The sequence below is a fragment of the Syzygium oleosum genome, unplaced genomic scaffold (genome assembly GCF_021117445.2).
Source record: "Syzygium oleosum isolate NSW1041296 unplaced genomic scaffold, Sole_v2.1 Sole_v2.29, whole genome shotgun sequence".
In the NCBI taxonomy this organism is placed as follows: Eukaryota; Viridiplantae; Streptophyta; class Magnoliopsida; order Myrtales; family Myrtaceae; genus Syzygium; species Syzygium oleosum.
Window position 1 is genome coordinate 140304 of NW_026607513.1, and position 17213 is coordinate 157516.

The 17213-nt window shown below is 39.4% G+C and overlaps 1 protein-coding gene and 1 pseudogene across 3 annotated transcripts; both read right to left on the reverse strand.

Annotated features, from left to right (window-relative positions):
• Positions 1–419: 419 nt before the first annotated feature.
• LOC130135238 (equilibrative nucleotide transporter 3-like) lies at positions 420–4026 on the reverse strand. Of its 3 annotated transcripts, none has more exons than XM_056303846.1 (10): positions 3804–4026; positions 3553–3604; positions 3355–3459; positions 2353–2508; positions 2104–2247; positions 1878–1983; positions 1372–1535; positions 1122–1276; positions 672–930; positions 420–586 (listed from the first exon to the last, which is right to left on the reverse strand). In XM_056303846.1, exons 2-10 carry the CDS (start codon positions 3592–3594, stop codon positions 476–478), a joined length of 1242 nt encoding a protein of 413 aa, XP_056159821.1. In that variant the 5' UTR covers positions 3595–3604; positions 3804–4026; the 3' UTR covers positions 420–475. The 3 variants fall into 3 exon arrangements, with proteins under 3 accessions (XP_056159821.1, XP_056159819.1, XP_056159820.1); XM_056303844.1 differs by having other exon boundaries at positions 3709–4026; XM_056303845.1 differs by having other exon boundaries at positions 3699–4026.
• An 8089-nt stretch (positions 4027–12115) lies between these two features.
• On the reverse strand, positions 12116–15223 carry LOC115690858 (equilibrative nucleotide transporter 3-like; annotated as a pseudogene).
• Between the last annotated feature and the right edge of the window lie 1990 nt (positions 15224–17213).

Here is a 17213-nt window from a genome sequence, read left to right on the forward strand (position 1 = left end):
ATCCAAGAGGAACAGGAGAGCCTTGAAGCTTCTAAAAGTCCTAGGGTTTCTTGTGTATTCTAGAATATTTTTAGGGGCAGGCAATATGAGAATTGTATATTTTTTTGGAGCATTTTTGTAATTAATGTGGTTAGTTGGTAGATAGGAAAGATAGAACCTCCACTATTAGATTGAAGGGATATGTACGGTTGTGATTATGAGAGTATTTGTATATATAGGTCCCCTCTCCTCATTTGTATCATCTCATAAGTAATAGAAATTTTAGTGCTTCTCTCTCTCTAAGAGTTTCCAGCACGAAACATTTACTTGCAATTGATAATTACAAATGTACCATTACATTCTAATTAACTAGTATTCATTTGAAGAGAAAGAAGGGAAACTTGTAGTTAGCCTAACAATTAAATGACCCCTTTTCAATATTTGCGAATGGAAAGATCTCATCATTTTCTTCTCCAGTGACAGCGATGATGGCTCTCTAGAACTTGTCGTTGCCTATGATCCACAGCCAGCCCAAAGAAACTCCCGAAAATATCCCACCCAAGAGAAAAAGCACAAGCAAGTTGCCCAAGGCATTTTGCTCTGGTCCCTGAAACAATCCCATTTTGAATCGTATGTAAAAATTATGATAAAATAAACACAACTTCGACAAAAGAGATATGTTCAAGTCAAACCTTGTAGCCTTTGGGCGCTACTGTCATAACACAGACAGTGAGATAACCATTGCTCAAGCCCAAGAACGAAATGAGCATTATCATCCACCCTTGATCACCATACTTTGCCGTGAAGTAGAATGCAGGGACAAGCAAGAAACGGGCAAGAATGGCGAACAGGAGGCCCTTTCGGGACTCTAACTTGAGCCAACCAATAAGGGGAATGTATCGAGATATGAGATCCCATACATTATACATAGCAATTAGAACCAGCGGGTACCTAAAACGGTAAAGCAACATCATAACGAGGACACAAACCTTTGCAGAAGGTGACATAAAAAGTATATGATATGCATAGATGCAGCAGAAGTATATGAAATTATCTTACAAATACAAGACAACATAGGATTATATTGAGAAGTGTAACATTTACTTGAAGTAGAGAAATTGGCTTCTCTTATCAATACTCACCATGATCCCAACTGGTGTGTTCCGGTATTCTCATAGAGAAAGCCTGGGAAGATTGTCAGTGTCAAAACATATATAAGATATAGATCAATGGCATAATCTATATTCTGAAACAACAATTGTTTGTTGCTCAATCGATCTTCTTTAGAGCTTCCATCCTGCCAAAATTTCAAAATTTTCAAGGTTTTAGATACATTGAAAGGAACACAAATTTTGCAACTACAATAGAGAAAGTTCCATTGCTATAATGCACCTGTGTTTGGATTCCAGCGGCAGCAAGATCAGCTGAGACAGTTTTAGACCCTTCTGAGGCCGCCTTGGAGCGGTAGTACTTCACAATCGGAATCTTAGCGAACCAAGTTGCATACAAAATGATGCAGATGAACTCGAAGAATGTGGAGATTGCCAAAAACAACACTGAAAAACAAATTTAAGATTGATGAGATGAGTTCTGCATATAGCTTTCACTTGACAAAACTGATTATTGCACCACGAGCTTCCTCTGTGTATACGCAGGGCATGACATAGGAAGTTGGGTTTTACCTACTTACCAATAATACCTTAAAATTTGAGATGAAACCATGTTATGACATAAAACTAAAGTCCTTTAAGATTGTAGGTTATCGGCACGTGACCACATATGACTAACAAGACAAACTAGACTTGCCCGAGTGTTAAAATTCCACTAACAACAAGACCCCTAAATGACAGGATGAAGAAATTGAGATGATTTTCTGATGATGACAAAGAATTACATACTCGCTCCCTTGCGAAGACCATCATGAGCTTTGTCAAAGGCTGCTTTTGTGATCAGCCTCAAACCAGATGTTAGAGCTCCTGATGCAGCTAAACCAGCGAAAAACGACTGCATAAATGAAAATCCACCATGATTTGAGGTAGAAAGACCAAAATCTGACTCGAAAGATGTAATTTAAGGACATAAGTTTTGAAAAGAATGCAATAAAAAGTTTAAGGGACCGCCCACCTGCATGAATTCAGGACACATGAAAGACAGATCGCCGACCATACCACCCTGAACATGAGCATCTGCCACTCCAAAACAGGCAACGAGCACACATATACCGAAATAAGGCCCAACTCCCCCTTTCCCCGACGTTGCTAAGTCCAACTATCATGTATGAAATCCAGCAATGGAGTTAATGTGATATACTAGAATTCATGGAAAATAACTTAAATTAGACAATTGTACTAGTAGGAGTATTGGACAACTTACAACTATGAGAAAGAGTGTACTTAGAGTGAAAAGGATGTATCCAATTATATTCCTCTTTCTCGTATCAACTTTGGATTCGTGGTACGATAAGATAGCCATCGTCCCAATTGCGAATGGTTGATAAACAATGGTAAGCACTCTTGAAGGATGGTAATGCTTCAGCCATAAAAAAAACATATAATTAGAATAGCACAATCAGCCGGGGACTTCACATTGCCCTGAGCAAATTATAAACCGAAATAAGAGAAGAAAAGATATTGAAGGACAAGTAAATAATTTGCGAGTCCTAAAAGCACTTCTTAGATGATTATGTTAAGAACTCATCCGGATGTCACACAGCATAAGGATCGTTATATCAACCACATATCAACAAACTCCTACTGCTATGAGGCCAGTGATGAAGAAAATGAACCATAGCCAAGATGACAATAATGAAAGTACTGGGCGACAGATCCACTTGATTAGCAAAATTCATTGGACACACCTGTTTTCTAGTCAGACACCGTGGAGTAAACAATTACCGAGCCACAGTTCTCAGAACTCCTACTGCTTTGAGGCCAGTGATGAAGAAAATGAACGTAATCAAGATGACAATAATGAAAGTATTGGACAACAGATCCACTTGATTAACAAAATTTATTGGACACACCTGTTTTCTATTTAGACACTGTGGAGTAAACAACTACTGAGCCACAATTCTATGAGGCCAGTGATGAAGAAAATGAACCATAGTCAAGATGACAGTAATGAAAGTATTGGACAGCAGATCCACTTGATTAGCGAAATTCATTGGACACACCTGTTTTATAGTCAGACACTGTGGAGTAAACAATTACTGAGCTACAATTCTCACACTTCAAACAGAGTCTAAGACTCTTCCATATGAATATGAGACAGCAAAAGAGAACAAAGAGTTCACTAAATACAGAACACGAAACAGAGAAATTATGGTATTTGCTTAAAAAATTAGTCGGAGATTGGGAATAACCCGCAATTGATTACCGGGAACACTTTATAATAATAATCTCCAATAGTCAGCATACTGTTCCATGCCACCAGAGACCCAAGTCCAAGGACCCAACAGAACACCATGGCCTTGAACTTCCCCTGAAAAGTTTGGGAAATTCATTAGTACCCCTGTACCGGTATTCCTGAGAAAACTATAAAGCAGGACAAAAGCAAGCGAATGGAGACACAAACCTCAAGCCTAACCGGAACCCCAGTTTCATCAGCAGTGGCCATAGTTGCTTCCCTGCAAAACTCACCAGAGCAAACAAACTCAGCTCACAAATGATCTACTTTCGAGTCTGGTCATTCAAAAACTCAGGACATAAGAGAATATGCACAATGATTTACTCAGGATGCGAGATGGCTAACACCGAACAGCAAACAAAAGACAAAATGAAGGATATCTGCTTCTCTGTATCTAGAGGAACTCAAGATGCAGAGACCTTTATCTTGGGAGATGCAAACCAGTGTGGGGGCGTGGACAGCTGAGCATGTGGACTGTTGGTGATCAATGGGGAGAGGAAGATTAAGAAAGATTCTTTTGCCTTTATGAATAAAGTGCAACGAGAGAATCTTCTCTACTTTGGGAGAAACTTTTTTAAGAACTTTCTGACCTTCGTGGAGCTAAGAGTATAACAAAGGAGCCCGAGTTATGGGGCGATCGTTTCCACATCTTCCAATGCGAACGCAAGCGGTTTTGACTGGCGTTGCACGTGGCCAAAAATATCGGAAAATAAATTGGAAATATATAAAATAAAATAGTTCTTGTGAACGCATCAATTGTGTAACAGCTCATTTTTTTTAATTTTTTATTGCCTATAATTAGGGATCCGGTCTTTTGTGGTTACTAGGATTAGTCAAAGTTCTCCGGTAGGTTGATGTCTACTAAACATGATGTGTGAAGATTTTGATGCGCAAAAGGCAGGCAAGATTTGTATGTTCCACCGTGTTAAATTTTTTAAGTGAGATCGATTGAGTGTTCTCAACTTATTAATATTAGCTTGTTTATCGTGTTTTCTAATATTAGAAACTTCGAAAAGTAGGGATGGAGTTGTGAGGACGAAATTAATAGAATGAATTACCAATACGTGAAGCGTCATGTAATCTCCTTTTCATCTCGATAAAAATTTCTATAGGCCGGAGTCCCTAAGTTACGAGAGAGACGGATGGTGAAATGAACGTGATAATATATCTTTTTATCTTATCAAAGATGGCTCGATGGTAAAGATTCTCTCCTTTGTTTTCCACAAAGATAATAAATAAATATGTAATAAATTTGAAGAAATTTCAATTGGGTGGCGACTAGTTATATTCAGGGAAGTGTGCCCACAATAAAAAAAGGACAAGTAGAAAATGGCCGGTCAACGGCATAAGAACTCAAAGGAAACGCCAAATACAAGAAACAATTCGAGCCATATCTTTTGCTATAGCTGTTATTATCACATACATATTCGAGAATCAATATGGACGGAAAGATCTTGCTCGCTGTATCCTCATGTTCACACACCCTCTAGCCCTAAAAGCATACCTTATAAATTATAATATGATCATCCAAAAGAAAATACAAACACAGAGAGAGAAAGAGAGAGGATCATAAAGGTTCTTTTGAGATTCCATTGTTATCCTTAATGAGTCTTTGGTGGGAAACTGTTCATGCATCAGCTTTCATCGACCATGCCTTTCGGGCAAGATAAGGTAGGTGATCGACTTGCTTATCTGGATAGGCCTTTGATCTTCTATTGTAACCACTGAGATAAAATATCGGTAGAAACTTTTGAACGGAGCTGGCGTTTACTTTTTTCTTGCACATAATAGTTTTATCGTTTTTTATCTATTAAAAGCAGTCCTTATCTGCTGTTTCATCGACCAATTGACGTGCAATGACAAGAAATTTGAGCCCCGTCACGTCAGAGACATCAAATCAAATCATATAGGATAAAATAGTCATGAAATATATTATAAATTATATATATACTGATTAACAAATATGTAATAATCCCCCAAAAAAAAGAGATTATGTGGCAGTACTTAACTGTCTCATGTTTGGGGATTTGCATTTCCAGTTGGGAGGCTCTCATCGGTTTGTGAGCGGCGTCATCTGTCACGCCCCGAACTTCAATGGGCACGTGACACCCGCCACTGATCGATTAGTGCGACGTCCTAGGAATGTCGCCGACCTCAAATCGCCATCAGAGATTTACAATCACAACGGATACTAACAATTAATCCCTGACAAATAAAACTGGGGAGAATAGAGAGAATACATATATTTCTTTTCCCATTGCTAAACTTAGACCATAATATTTACAGTTACAAAGCCACCACATATGCAAGTACCCCAAAATTTACAAGTCACTAAATATACAGATACACCCCAAACTACATCTACAAATACTGCGGAAGTGTGCTTAATCCAGGTGAAGTTATCGCCCATCGGAAACTCTGCAACGTCCAACTCGGTGTGTACAGGGACTCCAAAACGTTCTGGTGGCGGCGGTGGAGGATTCATGGTTCCTGTCGGGGTTCTGAAATTGTCGGTTGAAACAATCGTGAGAACACTTCTCAGCAAGTTCACCCCTAAACCCCATCGAGGCTATCACGTACCTCCAGACAATTTCACAAAACACAATCACTCACCTACACCACATAATCACATAGCAGGCACATCAACACAATCGCAAGCATGCACAAATTTTCATGTCATGCACTCATTCCGTTCTCATCATGTCTCATTCACGTTCCTTGCCAGTGACCTGCGTATACGTACACGCCTCAGGTACACTGCGACCTCGTTCTCATCATATCCCATTCACATTCCTCGCCAGTGACCCGCGTAAACGTACACGCCTCAGGTACACTGCGACCTCGTTCTCATCATATCCCATTCACATTCCTCGCCAGTGACCCGCGTAAACGTACACGCCTCAGGTACACTGCGACCTCTTTCCACAACACTTCCAGGCCCGCGTAAACGTACACGCCTCAGGCCATATTTCTTGCCTGCGTAAACGTACACGCCTCAGGCTCAATACCTACCACCTACTGCGTAACCCGGGTTGAAGTACACGCCTCATGCTAGCAGTCTTCCGGTAATACCGGGTATCGTCCCGCGTAAACGTACACGCCTCAGGACGGCACAATTTTCCACAATCACGTGTCATGCCACATTTTTTTCTCACACAGGCACATGCTCAACATGTATTTACCAAACACAACTGGCCAATCACACGTGGCCCGTGCACGCATCAATTACACACAATCCCATGCTCACTCAGCATTCAACACGGCCAATAATAATAATTAAAATAATCTGGCCCACGCGCGCACCCAACAATCATAATTAACTCAACCAATCGCACAATCACACATTTAATTTCACCATCCCAACTCAATTATATTCCAAACGCACAATAAACACAGAAATTGCTATTTTTCTCTAACCATACGACGTCAAATCGATTCCGGTCCTTCACGGGACTTTCTCACCATAAATTCTCGGTTCTAAAAATCCAACTTGCGTCCCGATCGGCCCATCACGGCCCTGTGAACAGTAGACCACAGCCACTGTTATTTTCTAATTTCCAATAAATAATGCCCGAATTAAATCCCAAGGCCCTCCATAAAATTTCTACTCCCTATTCATGCAATTCCGCACCTAACTTTTACCAGATTTCGCCCAAAAATCGCCCGTCGATACCCGACGTCCTAAATTGGGTTTAGAGCGCGACTTACCCGCGTTCTAGACTATCGCGGCTAGAACGGAAAGCGGCGGCACTTAATCGGGAACGGCGGGGACGACGACGGCTCCTGGGTGGCGGCGATCGGCTTGGGTGGCGACGGCGCGGCTTGGGCGGTGGCCGGTGAGGCTCACGGCCAAAGGGAGGACCGAAAAGGAAGAGAGAGAGAACGGCGGGATGGGGGGGTGGCGTGGTGCGATTTGGCGAGCGGACGGCGGCGGCTTGCGGGCGTGACCGGCGATCGGCGGTCCGGCGGCAAAGGGAGAGAGAGAGAGAGTATACGGTGGAGGGGGAGGAGCTCACGGCAAGGGGGAAATTTCACGGGGAAAGGGGGAAAAGAAGAGAGAGGAGAGAGAGAAAGGGGGGTCAAGGGCTTATATCCAATTTTGACCATTTTTTTGGTAATTTACCAAAATACCCTTTACCCTTAAAGCTTGTCCTTTAATATATCCTAGGGGTATTTTGGTCACTTTCTCCGTTTTTTGTCCAAATCGAATTTTTCCGAAGGAATTGAGCGCACAAAAAATTCATACATGTCACGTGCAACGTCGTCCTAACATTCCGGCGTGACTTCCTAATTTTCCGGTATCCAATTTGGGCTGAATTAAATAATTTAATTCTATTAAATGTAACTCGAGCGTTTCTCAAACTAACGGGTGGCTTGTTGGGGAAATTCGCTTATTCGACCCGTGACTGACACTAAATCGACTCACGTGCAATTTATTCAGACCGTCACGACTTCGGTTGTCAATAAAATCGCGAGGATCAATTACTAGATCCGTGGGGCACGATCGTTTGGTATAGGTTCAAGATCGTTCGTCAATTCATTTCGTGGTCCAGCGGTATCACCCGCGATCCACTATGCTGACAATGGCGAACCGACCCCCGACTATCCTGGGGACGGCCAACTGGCCAAAATATCATCTCGGCGATTTAATGGCCGAAAGTCAATCCACGATCGAATTTTCTTTAGTCGTACGAATTTAACTCCCCGATTAGCCTTTCCCTAATGGTTAGCATCCCAGGAATGATCAGTTCCGGGTGAGAACTAACTACGAGCATATTTATAAAACTCAGTATTTTATAAATTCCAAATGAACTATTTTTCAGGATGTCACGTCATCGCATTGTACTTAACTGTGGATATTTCAATGGAGGAGTTTTCTTTGGAAACTTTAAGCTTGGTGGGCTCGGTGTTGGGTCTCTATATATATATAAAAAAGCCAAAGTGAGGCAATCAACTTTTGTCACCTTCAGTTTGGTTTCAAGCTGAAAGAACTCAGGTTTATGCGATATTTCTTCTCAACTAAAGAAATTGAATTCACTGAAAAGCCAAAACTATCGCCCTGTTTATTTCGCAAAAATATTTTCATTTCATTTTTTAACATTTGGATCGCTTATGGGTCAAAACGATGTTTTTTTTATCATATCCAATGAAAACGCCTATATTTAAATTTAGAAATTTCTTCATTTGAAAATTGTAAATCATTTTTCAAAATACAACTAAAGACTCGGCAATTGGACTACAGACGTTGGTGCTTGGGTACGGGGACCCCGATGCTTGTGCCCGGGTACTTAGTGGCAGAGCCTGGGACCCACGCCTATGCCCAAGTCCCTGAAGGTTATCTTGTGTACCCAACTCCTGTGGGCCAAATCACTAGCACCTGAGCCTAGTTCCTCGCCTACCGGGCCCGAGTCCACAAAGGTTGCCCAAGTCTCTTGAGGCTGGTCGCAAGGACCCGATGCCAGTGACTAGATCCCTAGCGGCTATGCCCATATACATGGATCCTTCGCCCAAGTCATCGAGGCGTGGACTTGGGGCCTCGGTGCCTGTCCTTGGGTTACCATTGGCCAGGCTTGAGAAACTTAGGCTCCTATGACTAGGACCCTAGCACCTGGGCTTGGGGACCCTAGCACCTGGGCTTGGGGACCCTAGCGGCCCTGCTTGACTCCTCTGAGGTTGAGGCCTAGTCCTTGACACTTGAGCTGAGGTCCTTAACACTCGGGTATAGGACTTAGCGGGAGAGCCCGAGTAACCCAAGGCTCCACCCATGACAATCCATAAGAGGAAAAGAATAGATTATCTACCATCTATTAAAGTATTTATGTAATGAAAATTTAATTCAATATAACTTTATTTAAAATTTGATGTTATAGCATGTGCAGCCTTTACATCAGACATTAAATAGTGAATGTCTCTTTAAGGGAATAAAAGCAAATTTTCCTTTTCAAATGACAAAAAATAATATTCAGTTCATTTTCATATTTCAATTGAACATAGAAAATATTATCGTAAACATCGAAAAATATCAATTTTTTCATGAAATAAACGGCGCAATATTGTTGGCCTAAATTAAGTTGAAGGCAAGGTTAATGGTCCCTAGTCTTAATGTTCTCTTATACTATCTATTACTCTCTAATGTTTGCTCATTTTTGCACTATAGTAAGTTTTTATTGAAAGGACAATAACCTTTGTCAGAATATTAAAATTTTAAACCGTACTTTTATCTAATAGCTTAAACTTTTAGATCTGTTGGTGGTCCCATAAAATCTCGTTTAGTATTAGAGCAGGATGTCCCGACTTTAAATTTTTCCAGGCTCCTATTTGCCTCCCCAATTACATATTTTTACGCTTTAAGCTTATGCCAAAGTCTACCCGACGTGTGAGGGGAGTGTTAGAATATATATATATATATATATATATATATATTTGGTATATAGAAAGAAATGAAATATAAATTATCTCCTAAAATCAAACACCCCTATGTTGTCACCTAACAAAGTATGAGACAACTCCGTAGGAGGCTTTGAAAAGAACACAATGTCCAAACGCTTCTTTATTCCAAGATATCACATTAATCCGAGTTCAATTTCTTTGGTCGAGAAGAAATATCACATCAACCAAGGTGGGAGGAAAATATCTACATAAACTGTTTTTTATATTAATTTTACTTTAATAAATATTATAAATAAACATTAATAGGATAAAATAAGCCCGAATTCCAATATAGTAAAGAAAATCGGTCTAGAACTCAAAAGCAAAGTAATAAATAAAATAAAATAACACAGAACCCTAAAAGTACGTTTTACTAACTTACCAATTCTATTTATTTTTTTACCATTTAGGAGCGGGCCAGTTCAGGCCTCCAGGCGCCTGGAATTTTTGTCCAAGCTTTTGCCCATCGGGTCTAAAAAGTTCAGCCAAACCGTCCATTTTGCGAGGAAACAGAGAGTCGAAATTGGCATTGGAATTCATGAATTTCTTTGGGTTTTAAGCGTGGTTTTGGTTTGGATTTGGATTCTGGCTACTACGATTTAGAAAGACTGCAAATTTCAAGCATGATATGTTTTCCCTTCAATGCACTGCACAAAACTTGATTGCAGCATATATTTTCTTGTGACGCATTTCCCGTTTTCGATCCATTTATATCTGTCTTCTTCTTTATTGCTTTCTGCAGAATATATAGGGAAAGAATTTGGGATTATTATGAATTTGATTGCTCGAATTTATATAACCGTGAGTTTCCGAACTGATAGATATTTTTTGTCAGTCAATAGGGTCTTTTGCTGGGATGATCATGTCAAGCACAAAATGTGAACCTAGACTAGTGACCCTCGTGATGAAAAAGTGATCCTAGAGTTGGATATTCCCCGCGTTATCGGATATGATCCTGACTTTGTTGATCCTTTTATACAGTACCTCGTTGTATGTAGTCTTCCGCTTCAAAGTAGAGCGTATCTTCCCCTTCTTCATTTGAGTCATTTCATTAATTCTGATGAGACTTGTCAGCTTCCAGTGCCGGCATATGGAATTAGATCAATTTGGACATCAAGTAGACAATAAGTTAGAATTAATAAGCTTTCTAGTGCATGTTCGATTCATCTGAGCTTTAGGAGCTATATAGCACTGACACGTTTAGGAGGCCGTCGTGTCGGTGTCCGACATGCGATCAATAGGTGTCGGAAATCTGACACGCGGTCAATGTGCTAGACACGTCGCTGACATGCGAGTCCGGTAGCACGACATGCGATTTCGACATGCATAGGGTCAATTTTATAAATTTTCAAAAAATTAGGGGTCAAAATGTAAATTTATAAAAAAAAGAAAAAAAAAAAGACAGAAGAGGGTGAAAGAAAACCTAGTCTAATGTTCTTGTCTTTAGAGTGCCTTCACTCGCACTCTGTACTCCCTCCCTCGCTCGATTCGTGATTTCTCTTCTTCTCTTGAACCAATGATATCTGTTGAGGAGGAGGCCTTGATGAGGAACACCGATTGCGTCTATTTCCTCATCATTTTTCATCTTCTTCCTTCGCATCCTCCAGGCTCCAAACCCCCAAATCCCCACCCTCAGACCCTGAACGCACCACCACCCTCCTCCGTTTTGTGGACCAAGAACCCCTCTAGCATACGGCTCCTCCTCCTCTCCCTCCTGGCGAGCGCCCTCGTCAATGTTAATAATATAAATTTAATATATAATGGTCCTAACGTGTCGGAATTATCTATTTTTTGAAAAATAGCATGTCGCGTGTTATATCACGTGTCGGTGCTACATAGTTTAGGAGAACTAGGAAGTCTGAAATGACTGTCATACATATCACATCTCTGTTCACAGCTGTGCGGATTTGAAGGAAGGGGTTGTTCTCGGCGATTTGTGCTAAAGCTCGAAGCAGCTATAAGATTTGAAACATACCCTAAGTGAGGCTTTTCAAAGATGAGCACTAAAATGTGGTGAAGCCGATTAAATCTGCTTTGTCGTCTTGCTGCAATACTCATTTCTCTTTGTTCTTTTTTCCCCTTCCCTTTCCCCTTCCCCTTCCCCTGGCCCAGCGGTTACCACATAGGGTTTTTACCCTTCGGTCCAAGTGTGAAAGGACGAGCACCGAAACATTTACTTGCAATTGACAAATAAAAATGTATGATTACTTTCTAATCTAATTGTAGCATTCATCTAAAGAGAAAGCGAAGTGTACCTCTAGTTAGCCCAAGAACTGAATGTCTCCTTTTCAATATGTGCGAATCAAAAGAAACAGATAATTTCCTTCTCTGGTGACAGAGACGATCTCCAAAACTTGCCATTGCCTATTATCCACAACCAGCCTAGAGCGACTCCTGAAAATGTCCCATCCAAGAGAAACAACACGAGCAAGTTGTCCAAGGCATTTTGCTCCGGTCCCTGAAAAAACAGCTCATCCCATTTGAATTGCACAAAGAAACTACGCTAAAATGAATACAACTTCGACAAAAGAGTTGAAGTTCAGGTCAAACTTATAGCCTTTAGGTGTTACCGTCATAACACAGACAGTGAGATAACCATTGGTCAAGCCCAATAATGAAGTGAGAATTATCATCTGCCCTTGATCGCCATACTTTGCTATGAAGTAGAATGCCTGGACAAGCAAGAAACAGGCAAAAATCGCTAACATGAGCCCTTTCGGGACTCTAACTTGAGCCGGCTGATAAGGGGAATATATAAAGATATGAAATCCCATACATTGTACATGGCAATTAGAACCATCGGGAACCTAAAACAGAATCAGTCAAGCAAGATCGTAATTGAGTACACAAACCTTTGCAGAAGTCCACATTCAAAGTGTCTATATGCATACAATCAGCAAAAGCATATGAAATTATCCTACAAATACAAAATCTTAAAAATATAGGAATATAATTCATAAGTGTAACATTTACTTGAAGTAGAGAAATCTAACTTCTGTCATCAGCACTCACCATGATCCAAACTTGTGTGTTCCGGTGTTCTCATAGAGAAAGTGTTAGTGTTAAAACATGTATAAGGTATAGATCCATGGCATAATCTGTGTTCTGAAACAACAATTGTTTGTTGCTCAATCGATCATCTTTAGAGTTTCCATCTTGTTGAAATTTCAAAATTTTGCAAGGTTGCAAATACATCAAAAGGAAAACAAATTTTACAACTATAGCAGAGAAAGGTCCACTACTTCAATGCACCTGTCTTTGGATTCCAACAGTAGCAAGATCAGCCGAGACAATTTTAGACCATTCCGAGGCTACCTTAGCAAATCAAGTCGCATACAAAATGATGCAGATAAACTCAAAGAACGTGAAGATTGCCAAAAACAACACTGAAAAACAAATCGAAGATTAATGAGTAAGGGTTCTGCCTATTTCTTTCACTTGACAAAGCTGGTTTTTGCACCACGAGTTTCCTATGTGTATAGACAAGGCACAACATAGAAAGGTGAGTTTTACCTCCTTTCTAATAATAACTTAAAATATAAGATGAGACCATAGTATAACATAAAACCCAAGTCCTTAAGGACTGCACGCTATCAGTACGAGATCGTAGATGACTATCAAGTCAAACTAGACTTGCTCGAGTGTCAAAATTCCACAAACAACAAGATCCCTACATTACAGGATGAATCTAGAAATTGATAAAGATTTTCTGATGACGACAAAGAATTACATACTAGCTTCCTTGCGAAGACCATCATGAGCCTTGTCAAAAGGCTACTTTTGCGATCAGCCTCAAAGCAGATGTTAGAGCTCCTGATTCAGCTAAACCAGCCAAAAAGGACTACATAAATGACATTCCAGCATAATTTGACTTAAAAAGTGATAAAATATATAAATATTAAACCAAACTTTTATCTAACAGCTTAAGTTTTTAGAACATTTGGCAATGATTCCATAAATCTTACATGGTATCTCTTAGAACAGTTGGCAGTGGTCCTATAAAATCTCATAAAATGTCAAGATATGACTACAATGGTGTATCTTTAAGGATATACGCTGCAAAAAGAATGCAATAGGAACCGTAAGAGTCCGTCCATCTCACAAAAGGCCTTTAAGGAAATAAACTGCAAAAAAATGCAATAGGAACTGTAGGAGACCGCCAACCTGAATAAATTGAATAAATTCTGGACACATGAAAGACAGTTTGCTGACCATACCACCCTAAACGTGAGCATCGGCCACTCCAATATAGGCATCAAGCACAAATACACCAAAGTAAGGCCCAACTCCTCCTTTCCCTGACGTGGCTGTATGCACCTATGATGTATGAATTCCAGCAATGGAATTAATGCAAGATACTAGAATTTAGGGAACATAACTTAAACTAGATAATTGAACTAGTAGGAGCATCATGAATAGAAATATTTATGCCTTCGGACAACTTACAACTATGAGAAAGAGTGTACTCCAAGTGAAAAAAGTGGATCCAATTATATTCGTCTTTCTTGTATCAGCTATGGATTTGTGGTAGCCTAAGAAAGCCAGCGTCCCAATTGCGGATGGTTGATGAACAATGGTAAGCTCTCTTGAAAAATGGTAATGCTTCAACCAATACAAAACACATAATTAGAAGAGCTCAATCAACCTGTGATTTTAAATTGCTCTAGGCTGATTACAAACCGAAATAAGAGAAGAAAAGATATTGAAAGACAAGTAAAAAGTTTGCGAGTCCCAAAATAGCACTTCTGAGATGATTGAGTTAAGAACTCATCCATATGTCACACAGCATAGTGATGGTTAAGTCAAACATATTGCAACGAACTCCTATTGCTATGAGGCCAGTGATGAGGGGAATAAACCATACCCAAGATGACAATAATGAAATCATTGTACCAAAAATCAACTTGATTAGCAGAAGTCATTGGGCACACCTGTTTTCTAGTCAGACACTGATGTGTAAACAATAACTGAGCTGCAATTCTCAGAACTCAGAGTCAATACTCTTCCATATCAATATGAGACAGCTAAAGAGAACAGATATTTTACAAAACATAGGACACAAAACAAAGGAATCAGGGAATCTACTCTAAAAACATGTGGGAAATTGGGAATAACCCGGAATTGATTGCCCGGAACACATTATAGTAGTAGTCTCCAACTGTCGGCATACTGTACCAAGCCACAAGAGACCCCCAAATCCAAGGACCAAATAGAACACCGTGGCCTTGAACTTCCCTGAAGAAATTGGGAAATTGATTCTAAAATGTCATCAAACAAAAGGACAACATTGATCAAGATAATACCCGTGTATTGGTTTACCTAATAAAACTATAAAACAGGACAAAAACAAGCGAATTGAGACACAGACCTCAAGTCTAACTGGAACCCCAGTTTCACCAGCATTGGTCATTGTTTCTTCCCTGCAAAACTTGCCGAACAAAACAAATTCAGCCCTAAAAAAAAGTTACTTTTGAGTCTGGTCAATCAAAAGCTATATACGTAAGAGACATTGCACAGTACAGAGGGAGTGACGTGGTTACACCGAACAGAAAACAAAGACAGACCTTTATTTTGGTGATGCAAACTAGTGTGGTTGTCGACGGCCTTCTCCATTACCTCAGTTGGAACGAAATCAAGATTCTTTGCCTTTTTGAAGTGAAATTAAAACTGCATCATTAGAAGCCCGACAGGAGGGTGACGGGCAGGAAATTGCTGAGTGTTGGGAATAGTTAGTCGACCAGAAAATCCAATTTTGACAGGCTAGTCAATGCGAATGGTTAAGTACTCGAGTGGAGTCGATGGATGAAAGACTAACTCAGTTGATTGGAGATAAGTGCAAGATGTCACCATTAAGGAAATAGAGGTGATGTCACCTCAAATGGTGGAATCGATAATCTTGGATGTAACCGCTTATAGGTAAGAATTGCTGAATTGTAGGAGCCATGTAGCTTACGCTTTGTTTCTTAATAACCATGTATGTAACTATCGATTGTAAGTACAAGCACATGCATTGAAATATGTATAAAGGACTGCCAATCCATCCAAGAACACATGCTCAATTTTATCTTCAGTATATTCTACTTTTACAGTATCATTTACATCTCCAGCAATGATTATTCCCGATCTTCGTACTTTTAGATTTATTGCCATTTACGTCACTGTTCAAGGATCAATTAATGACCATTTACAACTAGTGTGGGTTCGTGTCTATCCATCTCAATTCCCGTAAAAAGGTATGAAAAGAAGACCGAGCTATTGAGCTATTGTTCTCACATCTTCTAGTCCAAACGCAAGCCGTTTTGACTAGGGTCAGGACTGAAATTGATAGATAATCGCATGTGGCAAAAAAAAAAAAAAAGGACTAAAAATTAGATGTATAACATAAATAGTTTATGTGAGGCATTAATCGTGTAACAGTTCATATTAGTTTGGTTTTTTGTGGTTGCTATGATTGGTTAAAATTCTTCTGTCGGTGGATGTCTACTATACATGATGTATTAAGATTTTGAAGCGTAGAAGGCAGGCACAATTGATATTTTCAATCATTCTAAGCTTTTAAAGTGAGATTGATTGAGCATTTTCAATTTATCACTGTTAGGTTATTTATCACGGCTTGTAAATTTGACACTTTGAAAACAAAGGACGAATTTGTGAGGACAAAATTAATAGAAGTAATAGCCAATGCATGTATCATCACGCAATTCACTTTTCATCTCATTAAAATATTTACGGGCTTAGAGTATGGAATCTTCAAGCTACGAAAGACGAGACGGTGGAGAATGTGATCAAATGGAGAAGGGGTCCCCATTTTTGTCATAAGTAACGAGATAAAACCTACCTTCAAAGTATTTTATGTGTCAAAAGGAGTAATATCATTATTCCATCACTTTAGATGAACTTTTCATAAGATCCTTTCTATTAACAAAATTCAAATAATAACATACGAATTTTGTTGTTACTTAATAAATGTGATGAAATATCTTCTATCTGATAAAAAAAAATTGGGTTGATAGTAAAGATCTTCTTGTTTTTTTTTTCCACAAAGACGAGGTCAAGCCACTGGAATTGCAACTTGTTTTAGAAAGTGATTTAACTTTGGTAATTGATATATAAATATCATATACACTTGAAGAAATAATGATGTAACTTCTTTCAACACATAAGATACATGAAGGTTCTTTTGTGATTCCATTGTCTTCCAATTTTGAATATTTGGTTTGACACTGTAGACACTTTTGAACGGAGCTGATGCTTACATTTCTTCTTGTCAGATTGGAGCTGATGTTCAGTTGTATATAGACTTATCAAAATGTGTTATAGATCCCCTTTTAACCTATATTTGATAAGATTATTATTATATATGTTAGTTATATTCAGTAAATAAGTTATAAATGGATTTA

What these genes read in the sequence shown, in the direction of transcription:
- LOC130135238 (XM_056303846.1), bottom strand. Translation starts at nt 3,594, where the DNA reads ATGGCCACTGCTGATGAAACTGGGGTTCCGGTTAGGCTTGAG. An exon ending in CCGCTGGAATCCAAACACAG is followed by an intron (nt 1,277 to 1,371) that starts GTGCATTATAGC and finishes AAATTTTGGCAG; the next exon opens with GATGGAAGCTCTAAAGAAGA. An exon ending in ACACACCAGTTGGGATCATG is followed by an intron (nt 931 to 1,121) that starts GTGAGTATTGAT and finishes TTACCGTTTTAG; the next exon opens with GTACCCGCTGGTTCTAATTG.